Raw genomic sequence first — 18524 nt, forward strand, 5'->3', positions numbered from 1 at the left:
AATTTGGGGTCACTTTCATTGGCCTGTCTCACATCACCTGTCATTTTTGTGATCGAAATGTCACTTCACATTACAGTTTTCATTGAGACTGTTCTCATCTTTGGTTTCAATTCAATTTAATTCAAACGGGATCTGTATGTCTTGGGACAATTGAATTCACTTCAGTTTCCCACTGTTCTGATAAGATTGTAACCACTATTTCCTATTGATGCCATTGAAGGTTCTGATGCCTTCCAAACCCCTGGCACAGCCTGGGAGCTCAGATAACAAGGACGCTGCTGCTTCTGCCCCCTGAGATGGGTGTGGTGCCAGCCCTGGAACCAGCTAGGCCAGGCTTCTGGCCACCAGTTGGCACCACCATTGCTCTCTCTGGCGCTGGGGCCACAGTCTGTAACCACCCCATCTCCCCACCAAAACCCTACTGGGTCAGTGCTCTTCTGAACTCTAGAAAATCTTTCCTTATACCTCGGTTTACAGGAATCTTGGCTGAGAAACAGCCCATTCAGTTATAAGAGTTTGGAAAGGTGTTATAATTTGCTTATTTTTTTTGTTTGTTTGTTTGTTTGTTTGTTTTGGTTGGGTTTTTCCAGTATTTCCCCCAACAGAAGACAGACAGAAGGGGTTGGGCCCCAGCACACGTCACCCATGCCACACTCAAAATTGCCCTTCTCCTGTAACAACTACTTTTTTTCACACCTGAATTGATATCTGACATGCCCTAGGAGAAGTTCATTTCCAAGAAGCTTATCTTGCAAGACCCCTGACAGAGATGACCCTACCCTTCCACCAGACCTTGAAACTCCTTTGTCTTATCCTCTTGTGGGCTGGCAAAAATATTCTAGAGTCCTGGTGTCACTGTCTAGAGTAGGAACACAAAGGATACTGGGACCAGCCAGGATCAGAGCCCAGAAAATAAACCCAGCTAAAGAAGAGGGAGACCCAGCTGAAGAAGAAGAGAAGAGGCCCCTCCACACCATTCCCAGGAACTGAGTTTGATTCCAGCTAACTGCATGTACAAGGAAACTCACCAGGTGAGCAAAACCTAGCTATGGAGGTCAAGTCAGAGCTTTACTATAATTTGACCCCTGGCAGCATGGTCTCTGCTAATGGTAGCCCTGGGTATGGAGACTGGTAAAACATTGGCTAGAGTAACAGCCCAGCCATCTAAGCAGGCTTCAGATAAGGCCAGAACACATCAGGTACCGAGGTGGTCTCTAAGGCTGGGAATTTGGGGAAAGCCCTACCCAAAGCAGTGGGAAGGACCTGCTCAAATGGAAAGAAGAAACTAAGGTTAGAACAGGGAAGACTGACGTCGTGTGTAGAGCTGAGGGTGCAAATTAGGTACACATGCAGGCACTAGCTGGTGCAGTCCGGAGAAACAGAATAATTAAGTTGGAAGCCATAAGAGGGCTGTGGCACTTGCTGCATGTTACTGGCTCAGAATAGTGTTGCTTAACGTTGTTTCATCTGATTCAGAGTACCTAGAAAACCAAGGCAGAAGCTCAAATGTACAGATGGGACTTACAGACTGAATTTAGAAATGATGTCATTGCTGAAGCATAGGCTTTGAAGTTAGAAGTCTTGAGTTCAAATCCCAGCTCTGACACTTAGTAACAGTGTGACTTTAGGCAAATTAATCTTCCTGTATCTTTGTGTCCTCCAGTAAAAAACCTCATAAGTTCTCTGTGAGGCCCTTTTAAGGATTTGTAAAGTTCATATCCTGCTGCCTGGCACATGATAGGAACTCAGACACTGAAGGAATAATAGCAGCACAACAAACTCTTTGGTAGGGCTAAGCCTGTGGACATTTTGCCTTCCCAGACAAGAATGACTGAGGGACTGACAAGCTGGGCCTGCAGATAGGGGTCTCACCACTGAGAGAAGGGGCTCTGGGAAGATCCTTCCAGATGTGGGTGGGTGGTTGGGAAGGAGGGCCATTCTGAGGGTGCTCCAGAACATTAGCTGGCCTGGGAAGGTCATTTCAAATCCCAATAGAAGACAAATATCCATTCACATTTTCCTCCTAGGCTCGAACATTCCCCTTCCCACAGCCAGGGGCATACTTCTGAGTCGAGGAGTACAGTCAGGTATGGCTGTCCATCTGCAGTGTCCGCTCTAGCTTTCGTTACTCACTCTAAGTCAGAGCCTCACGTGCGAGCATTTGATCCGTGAAATGCAGTCCACATATTCCAGTTCCAAAATGTTTGCAGCTTTTCCGTGGTTAATATATATCTATTTGGTTATTGCTGTGTCCTTGGCAGTGACTCTGGTTTTCTCTCTGGGCTGGCAACATTAATACCCTTAGTCTGTACTGGAACGTGCCCTGAGTTGAAATTAAATGGATGCTGCACTGAGTGTGAAACAGGAGAGATCCGGCTGCTCTAATGCCGGGCTCCACTGGAAGAGCCCATCCTCACAGCTTAGAAACCAGGAATGGGGGTTGCGCCCCACAGATGCCCCCTCTCCGCTCCCCAACCTTATGTCCTCCCCCTCTACTCCTCATCCCCAAGCCTGCCTGTTCCTCTAGTGAGCCATACACCTCGCCTGCCTTTGTACCTTTGTACCTTTGTGCAGGCTCTTTCCTCTAACCCAAATGGCCTTCCCTTCTTCTCTCCTGATAGACTCCCCTTCAGCCTAAGTGGCCCAGCTTGACTTACCTTTCGGAGTCCCCTCTATGGACCTCCTCAAACCCTCTTCCTTCTTTGCTCCTGCGCATTCTCTGCACGCCTCTGTTACTCACCTTCTCACCTTATAACTTCTCCCCTGGTAAGCCCGTTGAAAAAAGTGGGGGTATGTGTCTTACACGTGGCATCTCCAGCATCTCGGGGACACTGTGTCCCCAGCATCTATCACAGTGCCTGGCACTTGTTAGCTTATACATTAAAAATATATGCATGATTGCTACAGCTTTACAGTATATCTTAAAACCTGAAATTCTGATGCCTCCAGCTTTGTTCTTCTTTTTCAAGATACTTTAGCTATTTGGGGTCTTCTGTGGTTTCCTACACACTTTAATATGAGTCGTTCTAGTTCTGAGAAAAATGTTACTGGCATTTTGATCGGGATTGCACTGAATCTGTAGACGGCTTTGGATGGTATGGACATTTTAACAACATTAATTCTTCCAGCCCACGAGCACTGGGATATATTTCCATTTGTTTGTGTTGTCTTCAGTTTCTTTCATCAGTGCTTTCGTTTTCAGAGTGCAGGTTTTTACTTCCTTGGCCATGTTCATTGCTGGATCTTTTTGGCGTAATTGTAAGGGGAGTGTTTCCTAATTTCCCTTTCAGCTACTTTGTTATTAGTGTATAGAAATGCAGCAGATTTGTGTATGTTAATTTTGTATCTTACAACATGACTGAAATCATGTATCAGTTCTAATAGTTTCTTTGGTGGAGTTTTTGGGTTTTCTATATATGATCTGTCATCTGCAAATAGTGAAAGTTTTACTTCTTTCTTACAAATTTGGATTCCTTTTATATCTTTTTTTTTAAGATTTTATTTATTTATTTATTAGAGAGAGAGAGAGAGCACAAGCAGGGGGAGTGGAAGAGGGAGAAGTAGGCTCCCTGCTGGGCACGGAGCTCAATGTGGGGCTGGATCCCAGAACCCTGGGATCATGACCTGAGCTGAAGGTAGACAATAAGCTGACTGAGCCACCCAGGGGCCCCCTTTTATATCTTTTTTGTCTGATTGCTACAGCTAGGACTTTCTTACTATGTTCAGTTAAAGTGGTGAGGGTGGACATTCTTCTTTCTGATCTAAAAGGAAAAGCTCTCTGGTTTTCACCACTGAGTATCATGTTAGCTCTGAGTGTGTCAGATCTGGCCTTTATTATGTGGACGTATGTTCTCTCCAAGCCCCAAATGGTATGGTACTGACAAAAAAATAGACGCATGGTTCAATGGAACAGAATAGAAAGCCCAGAAATAAACCCATGCTTATATGGTCACTTAATCTATGACAAAGGAGGCAAGAATAGACAATGGGCAAAGGACAGTCACTTCAGTAAATGAATGCTGGGAAAACTGGACAGCTACATGCAAAAGAGTGAACCTGGACCACTTTCTTACACCATACACAAACATAAATTCAAAATGGATTAAAGACCTAAATGTGAGACCTGAAACCATAAAACTTTGAGAAGAAAACATAGGCAGTAATTTCTTTGACATTGGCCTTTGCAACATTTTTCTAGATTTGTCTCCTCAGGCAAGGGAAATAAAAGCAAAAATAAACATTGAAACTACACCAAAGTAAAAAGTTTTCGAACCATCAACAAAACAAAAGGCAACCTACGGAGTGGCAGAAGATATTTACAAATGATATGTCCAAAAGTAGGTTAATATACAAAATATGGAGAGAACTTCTATAACTCAGCACCAAAAAACCCCTGCAAATGATCCTACTACAAAGTGAGCAGAGGACCTGAATAGGCATTTTTCCAAAGAAGACATAACAGCTGCCCAACAGGCACATGAAAGGATGCTCAACATCACTCATCATGAGGGAAATCCCAACAAAACCATGAGGAAATACCACTTGATGCCTGTCAGAATGGCTAGAATCAAAAACACAAGGAATAACAAGTGTTGGTGAGGATGTGGAGAAAAAGGGAGCCTCGTGCACTGTTGGTGGGAATGCAAGCTGGTGCAGCCACTCTGAAAAACAGTAGGCTGGTTCCTCAAAATATTAAATATAGAAATACCATATGATTCAGTAATTTCACTAAACTCCAAAGAAAATTCCAGAATTCCAAAGAAAAATAAAAACACTAATTTGAAAAGATATATGCCTCCCTATGCTTATTGCAGCATTATTTACAATAGCCAAGATATGGAAGCAGCTCAAGTTTGTACACACACACACACACACACTCACACACACTCACACACACTAGAATACTATTCAGCCATCAGAAAGAGTCAGAGCTTGCCACTTAATGACAATGTGGAGGACCTAGAAAGCAAAGCAAAGTGAAATTAAGTCAGACAGAGAAAAACAAATACCACATGATTTTACTTATATATGGAATCTAAAAGAACAGAACACATGAATAAACAAGTGAAAAAAAGACTCTTAAATACAGTGGACAAATTGGTGGTTGCCAGAGGGGAAGATAGTAGGGAAATGAGTGAAACAGATAAAGGGGACTGTGAGATACAAACTTCCAGTTATAAAATAAAGAAGTCATGGAGATGAAAAGTACAGCAAAAGGAATATAGTCCATAATAGTAAAATAATGCATCCTGGTGAGCATGGAGTAATGCATAGAATTGTGGATCAATATGTTGTACACCTAAAAGTAATATAACCCTATATGTTAATTATACCTCAATTTAAAAAATAAAAAATATATATGGATGAAAACCAAAGCATTCTTTTTGTTTCTTCTTCCTACAGAAACGATGACTATTGGTAAGAGGATTCTTTGTGCCAAGGACACAGTGGGACACCCACCTTACGAAGATCTTAAGTAACTTTTCCCATCCAACAACACCCGGACGACTCCAGTGACCAAATGCTGAGCTGTAACCACAGCAATAACTGGCCCTCTTTCTGGATTAGGTTTGGTGAATGTGAATGGTCTGGCCATCTTCCAGTGGCCTAAGGTGGTGTGCTACAGGGGAAGCATGACTGTCATGGCCAAGAACCAAGGTTGGACTACGGAAGAAACCACCTGATGTAGTGGGAAAACTAAGAGTACCCTGGAGCGCTAGGACTCTTAGTGACTAACATGAGGCCCTTGGTGATGGGGTCACAGCACCGCCCTGGCAGCGTCAGTCTGACACGATGTCATTTGCTTGAGTGCCCTGGAAGGACCGAATATGTAAACATACATCCAGGTGCTAAACAGGCAGCAGATCTAATTCACCCTGGACTACATTTGAGCTAGAAACTGTCTTCAGAAAATAATTTTACCCCAAGAAGTGCTCCAGCTTTTCAAGGAATAGCCCCAGGAGAGTAAGAGGAGAAGCAGGCTGTTCCCCCGGAAAAAATCTAGTGCAAGGAGGGCTGATTCACAGCAAGTTCACTGCCCCTTCCCATGCACATGGCAGAGATTACCAGTTGACTGTAATCCTCTCTTGTGCTAAACCCACATTCTGAGGAGTCAGGATCCTGGGCAGTGTTTTCTAGATGGTCAGCAGCCACTTCCCGGCAACTGCTGTCAATGTTAAAATGAAAGTTACCTGCCGTCTCTGTTAGAGAGGCCCGCGACTCAAGGGCATAAGCGTTCTGGAATACCCTTTCCCAGGCATGGTTGTCCATGGGGGGAACAGCCGCAGGAACAGGTGTACTGTTGTATGAGATAAGTTGACAGAGAGGTAACACAACGTTCCCCCTGAGGAAGGCACAGCTTTTGGGCCTTCTTGGCCTCTGTGCTCTCTGGGGTATTTCCATATGCAGCAGCCCGGAGGCATTAGCCCTGGGCAGCCAAGACAGGCTTCCTTTCACCTCCAGACACATATCACTTTCACAGCACTTGGGGAACGGAAATACCTACAAGAGTGAAGGTCAAGGGCTCTCCCCGGGTATCTCATTCATTACTCAGATTCCTCTGTGACCACATCAGCCAGCCCACTGCCAGCTCTGCTCCTCATCCTCATTGCTTCTGCCTCCATACAAATGAAACCAAAGGCCTTAGCGTACCTTGGGGCTGGGGAAGAGGGGTGGCTGTGACCTAGTGGTCTTCTCTCTCCCATTATGGGTGCAAGGTACCCCAACCACACATTGCACCACTTCTCCAAGATAACAACCTAGGAAGCTCATTGTCTTCATTTGAATTAACATTTCATTGTGGGACTACCTGGGTGGAAGCAGGATCATTGCCTATCTTCAGAAAGTTCTTAGTGCCGCAGCTGCCTGGTGAAAGACACTCGACACTGATCTCACATCTAAAAAGGAAAGGGGCCTTTGGTTGTGTGAGGCAGTGTTAACCACACTCCAGCTTCCCGCGTTCCCCGGCCTGCCTAGTGCATTTTCATCTCTGATTGGCTTTCTACCACTGGCATCCAAAGAGAAGCCAAGGTTCTGCCTACATCTGACCATATGAGAAGAACTCATCTTTCCTTGCCCAGAGTTCTACCCTGCCTCTTCCTCCCCATCACACATCCTGCACCGTAGCAGTGTTTCGAACCAAAGCATGATGGACTTGTGCCAGCAGGACAGCCAGTAGAAATACTGTCTCTAGAGCCAGGCAGATGAACCCAGAAGAATGGTCCCCGAGAAACCAGACTGGCCCTGAGAGATATCAGGCAGCCATCCCAATAAACTTCGACATGTCCTTGGTACTGAGCGCCTGGGTAGGAGATCCTGGGGCAGCTGTGCCTATTGTTCCCCCCACCCACCCCCCAAAGATCTTCCTACCCAAGAGCTAGCAGCCCCAGGTACTACTGAGCCTGTTACTGGCTTGTTGGTACAAAACGGAAGGTGGCTTTGTAGGGGCAGCAGGCAAAGAAGCCTGTTTACATGGCAGGCAGGTGGCTTTGTGTCTAGAAAGCTTTACCTAGCCAGTCCAGCTGTGGCCAAAGGCTGTTTTTGAATTTGAACTCCCTGAGCCCATCTGCAACTAGGCCTCTGTTCTCTTGCATTCTGTTTGGTTTCCCTTTAGTTTCCTAGTAAATGTTCCTTTTGAAACATTCCAATCCTGTCTCATTGAACTTGAGGGGGAGGGGCTTCTTCAACATCTTTCTCAGGATGGAGAAGGAAATTAACATGCCTTGAAAAAATGGAAGTGGCAGTGAGAGGGTCAGATCTTAGGAAAAGACCTTGGGGAGAGCTGGTGCCAAGAGATGGGAGAGGCCAAGAGTGTGGACCCCACCCAACCCGCCCTGATTCTCAGCCCCTTTCTCACACTGCTCTGTCTTTAAGTTCATCTGCCTTGGATGCATGTAGCTGCCAAAGCACCTCCCCAGCCCTGCCCTGGGCACATCCAGCTGGCTCCGCAGCCCTGGGCACATCCAGCGGGCTCCCCAGCCCTGCACTGGGCACATCCAGTGGGTGATCTGATGTCCAGGAGGTACACTGTCGCACGTCCAGAAGAGGAATAAGGGAGGGATCCGAGTGTTTTCTAGAGCATGGTTTCTAGAGTTTTCAAAATCCTCCAACAATCATGACCCTGAATGGAATGACTTGGTCCTCAGGACCATCCGTAGAACTAAATTTCATGTGAAAAGAAGAAAGTCTTGCATGTTCTCACACTTCAGCTGAGGAGACTGACCAGAGAGAGACACAGAAAGCTCCCTTCAGGGCCATCCTGTCCTGCTCCGGGGCATCCTGCAGTGATCTGTTGCCACGTAACAAAGTGTAACAAAGCTTACTGATTCAGAGGGAAAGTTACTTTCCTTCATGGGTATGTAGGTTGGCTGGGTGTGGGTGGTCGCTCTCTCCTGGAGTCTCATGGCTGCTCTCAGATGGCAGCTCAGGCTTCATCTGAATGCCTGACAGGGTGGATTATTCCAGATGGATCCATCACTCACATGTCCAGCTCTTTCTCCAGGATGGCGGGAACAGCTGGTTGCTGGTTGGGCATCTCTGTCCACGAGATTAGCTTGGGCTTCCTCATGACATGGTGGTCCCAAGCGGTCAGACTGTTTGCATAGCACTGGCTTCCCCCAGAGCTCACATTGCAAGTGGTCCCCGTAGATGCTGCATGGTTCTCCTCAGTAACCTTCCAAGTAACACGGAGTCGTCCCTGCCACACACTGCAAGTCAAGAGCAAGTCATCACATGGGGCCAGTCTAGATTTGGGGGAAGGGATTACACAAGAATGGAATATGAGCAGGTGTGGCTCACTAGGGCTGCTTTGGAAATAGCAGGGATGGGGGCGGAGGGGGAGGTGACACAGAATCAGAGGGCTTCCTGGATAGCTGTCACTTTAAAACCACATGTGATCCTTAACACGCACAAGGGTGCGGTGAGTGGGGCAGTAACAAGGGGCAGAGGGGGCAGGGCTATCCATGGGCACTAAAATAGAGCAAAATCTGAAGAGAAGCAGCTGGTTCTCACTGATACAGAACTTGCAATGTCACAAGACACTTTGGAGGAAAAATATTATCATCATTCTACGCAAAGCTCAAAAGCTTAAGTTGGATTGCTTTCCTCTCCTTTCATCTCTAAGCCAAAGGGACACAGGCCACAAAGGCTGTCCCCTTACATCATTGCCAGACTCCGTCAGAGGACGGATTTCTTTGTGCAGGCTGGATGAGCATTGCTGGACTGTTAAAAAAGTGTATTTATCAATAAGAAGGTTATTTATGATGAATACCACTGCATCTTACAGTTTATAACACATGATCTTGCTTTTTCTTTACTTTTTGAAAATTCAACTGTTATTTCAAACAGCAAAGGTAGGGGAAAAAATTACTGTCTTCTTGGCTCAATACTAAATTTATTATAGCTCATAATCCAGTAATTATCAATTGCACTAAAGCTATTTCCAAAGCAGCATCTGATAGAGTAATACTAATAGTTTTTCCTATTAAGTGAACATCATCTCAAGACACTGATTTTAGCACAATTTAGATAAAATTCCCTTTGCATGGCTGCAGTATCCAGATTTGAATTTATCAAAGAAAGGCAATTTCTCTAATTTACCAAACTCAAAGCTGTGAGAGAATAATAAATACCTGAAAGTACTCATGTTCAGGGCTTCACAGGTGAGCTTTTTTTTTTTTTTTTTTAAGATTTTATTTATTTATTTATTTGACAGAGAGAGATCACAAGTAGGCAGAGAGAGAGGGGGAAGCAGGCTCCCTGTTGAGCAGAGAGCCCAATGTGGAGCTCCATCCCAGGACCCTGAGATCATGACCTGAACTGAAGGCAGAGGCTTAACCCACTGAGGCAACCCAGGTGCCCCCACAGATGAGCTTTACGGAAACTGGTAAACAAACCTTCCAGAAGCAAATGGGCTTTTTTTTTTTTTTTAAAGATGCTATTTGTTTATTTGAGAGACAGAGCAAGAACAGGAGTGGGGAAGGGAGGGGCAGAGGGAGAGGGAGAAGCAGGCTCCCCGCTGAGCAGGGAGCCCAATGCCAGACTGCATCCCAGGAGCCCGGGATCAGGGCCTGAGCCAAAGGCAGCCACTTCACCAGCTGAGCTACCCAGGTGCTCCAGAAACAAGTTTTTTAATCTTCATTTCAAAAAAGTAATGATTTTGAAAATATATTTCCCCCTCAGAAGCTTTTAGAACTGAATTAAAGATTTTAAATGTAAAATAAATTTTCTGGGCACCTGAGTGTCCAATCATTGGGCGTCTGCTTTTGGCTCGGGTGGTGATCCTGGAGTCCTGGGACTGAGGCCTGCGTCGGGCTCCCTGCTCAGCAGGAAGCCTGCTTCTCCCTCTCCCACTCCCTCAGCTTGTGTTCCCTCTCTGTGTTTCTCTCTGTCAAATAAATAAATAAACTTTAAAAAAGTTTCCAACAATCATTACTGTAAAAGTGTGCTGGAAAGTGCGAGCAAGAGAAGAACCCAGTGAAGAAAAGCAATGATGTCAACTGCATTTCTTAAAGGGAAACCGGTGCGCCCGCCCCGTCTGTATGTCTCCCAGCTGACAGTGGAGCTCTGCTAAGGACTCGCTAGGCCCGCTGGCTCCAGCGACATTCATGACCTTTCTGGACCAAGCAGCAAATCTACATTATAGCCAACATTATGGGTAGTATCTTCCAGCTACAGTCTGTGTTATCTGGATGCAAAGAGCAAATACAAAAGTCTTACTGAGAATAAGATGCAGGTAGGCCTGGGCCAAGCCCCAAGGAGAGAATCGGTATGTCCTGGCTTCTCCTTATTAGACAGGAGGAGGAGCTGCTCTATGCTACTTTTCAAATTAGAACTCAGGGGTTGAAAGTACTTCGACCAAAGTAAATATTTTTCCAAAGTAGGTATGGCTTTATCTTGCTCTCTGTGAAGTTAAGTAAAACCCTATGTTGAATAGCCCTGGTAGGTTTTGAAAAAAACTGTATTTGTTTGAGTAGAATGAACCAGAAGACCTGTAAACTTTGCCTTCCAGTGCTTTCATTGAGGTGCTGCTGGTCTTGCCGGGTTGGCGAGAGGTGGCTGCCTGCCTGACCTGCGGCCCCAAACCAGGCTCTTATCACCTGCTGCAGAAGCCTGCGCCCGGTGAGCCTCAGGCTTGCGGCAGCGGTCCACTCATAAGCTTCCACAAAACCTCTGGGGCTTCTGGGGCGGGATAAGGCCATCTGGGCAGCCACTGCCACTTGGTTTTGATTCTCTCCAATAAGACAGGTGGCCCTTTTGTCCCCAAAAATGCAAAGCACGGAAGAGTGTACCATGTCACCGAACAGAGTAACAAGGACAACCACTGTGTTTGTGAGTGTGAGTGTGTGTGTGTGTGTATGTGCGTGTGTGCAGGGGAGTGGGGACACACATCTACAGCCAGCCCAAGTGCAGCATTCTTAATTTTTTTCTACATTTTAAAGTTTGTGGATCTTGGATTATTAAGGAGAATAAAGATGGGGTTTCAAACAATGTAAGCAATGGACTTAAAAGTAATCCAAGGGGTATATCCGTGACTTTACAGAGTCCCACAAAACCAGAAAACTTGGGTAAATCATTCAAGCACTTACTAGATCTGGTAGGTCAGATACTGGCATTTGGCTGAACGGCTCTACTATGTCGTTTCCCTGCCCAAGGAGAAGCAGCTGCAGTGGGTGTCTTCTTCTTTTTTTTTTTTTTAATTAATTTTATTTTTTATAAACATATAATATATTTTTATCCCCAGGGGTACAGGTCTGTGAATCACCAGCTTTACACACTTCACAGCACTCACCATAGCACATACCCTCCCCAGTGTCCATAATCCCACCCCCCTCCCAACCCCCCTCCCCGCATCAACCCTCAGTTTGTTTTGTGAGATTAAGAGTCACTTATGGTTTGCCTCCCTCCCAATTCCATCTTGTTTCATTTACTCTTCTCCTACCCCCTTAACCCCCCATGTTGCATCTCCTCTCCCTCATATCAGGGAGATCATATGATAGTTGTCTTTCTCTGATTGACTTATTTCGCTAAGCATGATACCCTCTAGTTCCATCCACGTCGTCGCAAATGGCAAGATTTTATTTCTTTTGATGGCTGCATAGTATTCCATTGTGTATATATACCACATCTTCTTTATCCATTCGTCTGTTGATGGACATCTAGGCTAAAATTAACAAGTCAGGAAATGACAGATGCTGGCGAGGATGCGGAGAAAGGCGAACCCTCCTACACTGTTGGTGGGAATGCAAGCTGGTGCAACCACTCTGGAAAACAGCATGGAGGTTCCTCAAAATGTTGAAAATAGAACTACCCTATGACCCAGCAATTGCACTGCTGGGTATTTACCCTAAAGATACAAACGTAGTGATCCGAAGGGGCACGTGCACCCGAATGTTTATAGCAGCAATGTCTACAATAGCCAAACTATGGTGGGTGTCTTCTTAAGGACTGTTCCTGTGTGTGAAGCCTCAGTGGGACCCACTGCCCGTCTTGGGCCCTTTCTAGTTTGGAAGAAGCAAGAGTCTGCTGGGGCAGGCTCAAGAAAACCTCAGAGCAGTCTTTGTCTCCTCATGTTTCCATGAGGAGGGTGGGTCCTCGTGGATGAAAGCCTTTTATAAATGAGGGAAGAACTCAATGACTTTCTTTGCTCCAGGGAATGTAAAATCACTAGTTTGGGAAAGGCAGATTTCAGGCTTGAGGTTATAATGATATGAGGGTTAAGGACCAGGAAGAAAGGTTAACTCAACTTTTACCTGCCACTTGAAACTACTCTAGTGCATGATCTCACCGCTTTGGCTCTAACTATGAAACATTTGCCTTTTGCTGGTGGACAGCAGTGGTAGGGAGCCGCTGGCCTTATAAGATGCAGAAGGATCTCAAACTGGTTACCTCCCAGTGCTGTGCTGGTTGGAGATGGCCCTGCCCTGGAGGGGGACTGAGGATCTGCCCCGTCACTGATGAACTCTAACCCCCACGCCTCACCTTCCTATTACAACCCCAGTCCTCAAGGATTCCTGCCTAGACCCTTATCAGTCCCTGCTGCAACCAGATTAGACATACCTGGGAGAGGAAGAGTAGTATCCTGGCTGGTGTTCTTGGCTTCTACTCTCTGGGCTTAAGAGGACTTTGGCAATTCTCAAAGAGCTCAAGCACACAACAGAAATGTGACACGGAACTTTTTGTCTTCACCCAGCCTCTCACTGATTTTTACTTTGTGGTGCACAGGATCCCCACTGCACATGAATGCACACACACCAGCACAAATACAATTATTGTGCAGGAGCATTCAGGAAAGGCTGGTGCAGAGCTTCTTGCCCCTCCCCGGCAGAAGAAAATGATTGAGGAGAGCATGGCCCCATGCAGAGCTGGGAGACTTGACCTTGACATCTCTGCAGCAAGGAGCTCTCTAGGTCTTTGAGAAATTGCATGGAAATACCAAAGCTAAGGCAAGACTTCATAAGTGCACTTGCCCACCTAGCATAAGTAGCCCAGTTCTCTCTCAAAAGCCTCTTATCTCCTTTGATACCCCTGACCCTTGGTCATAGCAGCTCTCTGCTCTCATTTTATGCAAGTGTCTCCATGACACTCACCTCAGTAAACCAATCTGCAGCCAGGAAAAGCATCACGTGGATAACACCACCTCCCAAGGGCCACGATATATGGGTTCAAGAAAGGATCGTGTCAGAGCTCTAGCATCACATGTAGGATTTGTCAAGGCTACTGTTTGGGGGGAAAGATCGCCATTCATGCGTAGTACCATGGACCCTTGCACAATGCAGGGGTAAGGATACTGACACCCCCACACAGTCGAAATGCACATCTAACTTTTGGCTCCCCCAAATTTAACTCCTTGTTGCCTACTGTTGACCACAAGCCTTACCCCATAGCATAAATAGTTGATAAATATATTTTGAACGCTATATGTATTATATACTTGTGTGTGTGTGTGTATATATATATATATATATATATGTATATATATATATATATGTATATATGTATGTATGTATGTATACTATATACAATGAAGTAAACCAGGGAAAATAAAATGTTATCAGGAAAATCATAAGGACGAGAAAACACATTACCATACGGCAATGTAAAAAGCCCATGTATAAGTGGACCCACCCGGTTCAAACCCATGGTGTTCAAGGTCAACTGTTGTTCAAGGATCAGGAGCACTGAGCAAGGACCAAAAGGTAGCATGATGTCTGGGAGCCCCGGTCTGGGGCTTCGCCCCTGCCTCTGAAGCTGAGATCACATCTGTGGCTCTCAGCTTCTCATGTGAGGAAGTTTTGGACCAGTGTGTTCTGTGATCTTCCACCTGTGGTCTGCATAGCTGTGTAGCAGGGTAGGGCCTGTGCTCTCCTAGACGCCTATTGCCCAGAAACCCAAGGGCACACTGGCTCTGGGGGAGGGTTTTCTCTGCTTTCCAGAGTCCATGGGCTCTCTCCCCACTCCTCCCATAGTTCCTCACTGGGTCTTCATTTATGACAATGATGTGAAAGGAATTTGATTTCGAGAATTACCTAAATCCCTTCTAATGATCAATGATGTCTAGCGCGGGTCCTAACAGATGGACTGGCCCTCCAAGCAGAGGAAATTCCATTTTGGATTCAATACCTGCACAGAGTCTCTCAGTATACTCCAAAGAACTCATTAGAGTCCTTTGTGTAAGTCGGAGGGAGGAAGAGGGCAGCAGCCAAGCGCTCCCCAGAGGAAGGGGCTTCTTGATGAAGAAACAAGTGTTAGAGGAAGAGGGAAAGACAGTCTGGATCCTTGGTTCTCTCTCAGGGGCAGGAAAGAGGGAGAATGCAGAGCGCCTCTTTCCCTGGCCTACTTCTTCCAGCAACTGACTTATAATCCCTCGCCTCAGGCTGTGATAAAGATCTTTACCCCAGGAAACTCCTGCATTTGTCCACAGCCCCTGTGGCTGAGCCCTGTGCTCCTGATACATCAAGATAGAGGTGTGGGGTGGGGGGGCACCAAGAGCAGGAAACTCCCTTCTCCAAACCACAGGTCACACAAGCCAACATGCCCCACCCACCAAGCGCGCACCTGGGACTGGCCTGAGATGTGGATTTCTAGGGCCTGAGGCGCTATTGACTGCAAGAACTTTTTTTTTTTTTAATTTTATTTATTTATTTGACAGAGATCACAAGTAGGCAGAGAGGCAGGCAGAGAGAGAGGAAGGGAAGCAGGCTCCCTGTTGAGCAGAGAGCCTGACGTGGGGCCCGGACCCTGGGATCATGACCCGAGCTGAAGGCAGAGGCTTTAACCCACTGAGCCACCCAGGAGCCCCTGCAAGAACGTTTTTTAATATGAAACTACTCAGTCCCTTCTATTGATTCAGTCAATCTGATTGAGAATATCTATAAAATGTACTGGGGGGAGGCGGCGAGGAGGAAGAAAAGAGAGAAAGCTTACGGGCACTTTTTGTAGATGGAATATGTTCCCATTCAAATATAAAAAGGAAAAGGACTACCGTCTTAGCCATAGTCCAGTAACTGCCTAAAAAGTGTCTGCCCTCTAGTGGCTAAAGCCTCAAACAAATATTTTGCCCAAAACTGACTCACTGCTCCTGGAACACTGAACTGAGACCAGCCAAGCAGGTACTTGGTGGTGACAAGATGTAATCCCTCGGTTTTGGGTCCTGGGGCTCTGGCTCCAGTGGGCTGAATGTTCATGGGTCCCAAGGCACTGAGACCTGTGCCTCAGAGACCAAGGGTAAGTCCTATGCTGGAGGAGACACGGAACCTGGGTGAGACCCAGCTTTCCCATACATGCCAACCAGCCCTGGCCCCGGGGCCTGCTTAGTAAGGAGTCCTGTGCAGGTGACCATCAGGCAACATGACGTCATTTCCCGGCCAGCAAATCTTCTAGAGCTGCATCCACAGCTCTCACAGCACCAGAAGGCACTAACCATGTCCCCTCCCCATCACTGGTGCTCACTGATCTGTCCCCTTCCTGCAGTCCACCCATCCCCCACTCCCAAGCTAAGGGAATGTGGGCAAGTCTTCAGGACTCTGGACAGAGATGTGGTTACCAGGTGCTCAAAGAACAGGAACTCCAGATAGGCGACCTGACCCCAACCAGTTTCACCAAGCACTTGCCTTGTGCCGGGGAGGAGCAGACATTCAGCCTCCAGTGAGAATCTGTTCATAGGTGCGTATCAAAAGCCAAACCAGAATGATCACCAAACCAGAATGATCACCAAGAGAGGTTTTGGAAGTCCTAGGAACTCTGGTGCATATGGTTTAAATAAATCACGGGGATGTAACGTAAAGCATAGGAACTATAATCAGTAATATTGTAATAACTGTGCATGGTGACACATGGTGAGCAGAGTTATCATGGGAATCACTTCCTAGTGTATAAAAATATCAAGTCCAGGGGTGCCTGGGTGGGTCAGTCGGTTAAGCACATGTCCTTGGCTCAGGTCATAATCCCAGGGTCCTGGGATCGATTCCCACATCGGGCTCCCTGATCAATGGGGAGCCTGCTTCTCAGTCTCCCTCTGCAACCCCCCTCCCCTGCTTGTGTCCGCTCTCTATCTCTCTCTCTCTGTCAAATAAATAAATAAAATCTTTTTTAAAAAATTCAAATCCCTATAATATACAACGAAAACTAATAGGACATTGTATATCAATTATACTTAAGTTAAAAAACAGCAGTGGGTGCAACAGCCGCAAAGCGTTCCACGGAAGGAATGCTGGGCGGCACCCTCTCATCTGGGGCTTCGGGAGGCAGGGCCAGCCTCTCCCTGTCAGGCTGCCTGAGCAGATTCTGGCCAGAAGGCATTTCCAGGAAGGCATGGAGGAGTTGGGGCCGGAAGACCAGAACCAAGAAGACTGTGCTCTGAGTAGAGTCAGGCCAAAAGTGAGGGAGGGGAGGGTAAGGAGAGGTTAATGGGGGTGAAGGGGTGTCTCGGGAACTTCTTGCTCATGTCAGATGATGTCCGTCACTGACAAATGGCAAGGCTGGTGACACAGCAAAGGCTGTATGGGGACAGAAGGTAACTAAAGGTATATTTGACAATGATTGGAGATTCCAAGGAGATTGGAGATTTATATGTGACTTCATTTTTTGTTATCTTTATGGGGCATTCTAGGGAGTTCTGTCCTGACTCCCTACATTCTAACATGAATCTCTAAGGATTTTTAAGTGATTCCTCAAATATCTCATTATCCACTAGAAACATAGCAACTTACTTCAATAACCTCTTACCCCAGAATTCTCAGTCAGAAACTCTTTTTAATGTCAAATTTAATTCCCTTCTATAGTATGTGTGTGTGTCTCTCTCTCTCTCTTTTCTTTTTTAGAGAGGGAGTGAGGGGCAGAGGAAGAGGGAGAACCTTAAGCAGGCTCCATGCCCAGTGCAGAGCCTGATGCAAGGATGAATCTCACCACCCTGAGATCATGACCTGAGCTGAAATCAAAGCCAGACACTTAACCAATGCCCCTAGTATGTCTCTTTTTTAAATCCCACCCTGCAACTGCATTTAGTCCTTATGAAATTTCACTCCCACCTCCTTCCTTTCCATGTAATCCAAAGGTATGACAAGATGAAAGTAGCAAATTAGTAGGAAATAAATCTACCCAGGGGAAAACGGCAATAATTAAGAAAAGAGGTATGAGGTGCCTGGATGGCTCAGTTAGTTAAGTGTCCAACTCTTGGTTTTGGCTCAGGTCCTGATCTCAGGGCGCTGGGATCGAGGCTTCATCTGGCTCCATGCTCAGCACACAGAGCCCGCTTGTCCCTCTTCCTCCCCCTGCTCATATGTGTGCAGTCTCTCACATAAATAAGTAAAATCTTAAAAAAATAAAATAAAAGAAAGGAGGCTGTTTCAAGTCCCCTACACACCTGCCATTTAGAAACAACTGTGATCCTCACAACTGAATCTTTATTACTGAAAAGTACTGACTTCTTTAAAAAACAGTTTGGTATTTCAGGCCCCCCCCTTCTCCATTCAGTGCACCACCTTTAGGTTTTGCGGTTTGATTGTCCTTACCAAGTCCTCCCCATCACATCCACAGTACTATGTAGCTTATAAATCTGACACTTTTGAGAACTTGGTCTTTATAAGTATGTGAAATCATCTCACATCTGTCCAATTTGTGAAGCCCTAGAGAGCACTGAGGACTTCAAAATAATAGAAGATTTGAGGTCCATGCTAAAACCCATTCATTAGGTGGGCTTCTTTAATGGAGCCAAGGTTCTTACATCATCCACGCAAAATTCCAAGTGTCTTTCAGAGACACTGGCTGCAAGGTGGGAACAAGAATGATTTAGACAAGGGACAAGTTCTGGAGGAAATAGAAGCCCAGAGCAAATGTGTCTGTCTTTCAGGAATTAGTCTAGGCAAAGATGTATGTCCTAACAAGGATCTAAGAGCTGACTGGGAGACATATGGCAAAGACAAGCCAAGTAGCCAAAATTGGGTCCATAAAAGGCATGGTCAGTTCTGAGAGGCAGCCTCGCTAGTAAGAGCTAAACGGCTCTCTGTGTGCCTACCTCCCCACTGGGA

The 18524-nt window shown here is 46.1% G+C and overlaps 1 protein-coding gene across 1 annotated transcript in view; it reads left to right on the top strand.

The window, feature by feature from the left end:
- SYT9 (synaptotagmin 9) overlaps positions 1 to 7643 on the top strand; it is a 210257-nt gene extending 202614 nt beyond the window's left edge. Inside the window, exon 7 of the mRNA XM_047693213.1 lies at positions 5404 to 7643. Coding sequence (XP_047549169.1) covers positions 5404 to 5412 — 9 coding nt within the window. The 3' untranslated portion in view covers positions 5413 to 7643. The remainder of the gene's footprint in view (positions 1 to 5403) is intronic.
- Positions 7644 to 18524: the final 10881 nt, after the last annotated feature.

This window comes from Lutra lutra, chromosome 10 (genome assembly GCF_902655055.1).
Source record: "Lutra lutra chromosome 10, mLutLut1.2, whole genome shotgun sequence".
Classification (NCBI taxonomy): domain Eukaryota; kingdom Metazoa; phylum Chordata; class Mammalia; order Carnivora; family Mustelidae; genus Lutra; species Lutra lutra.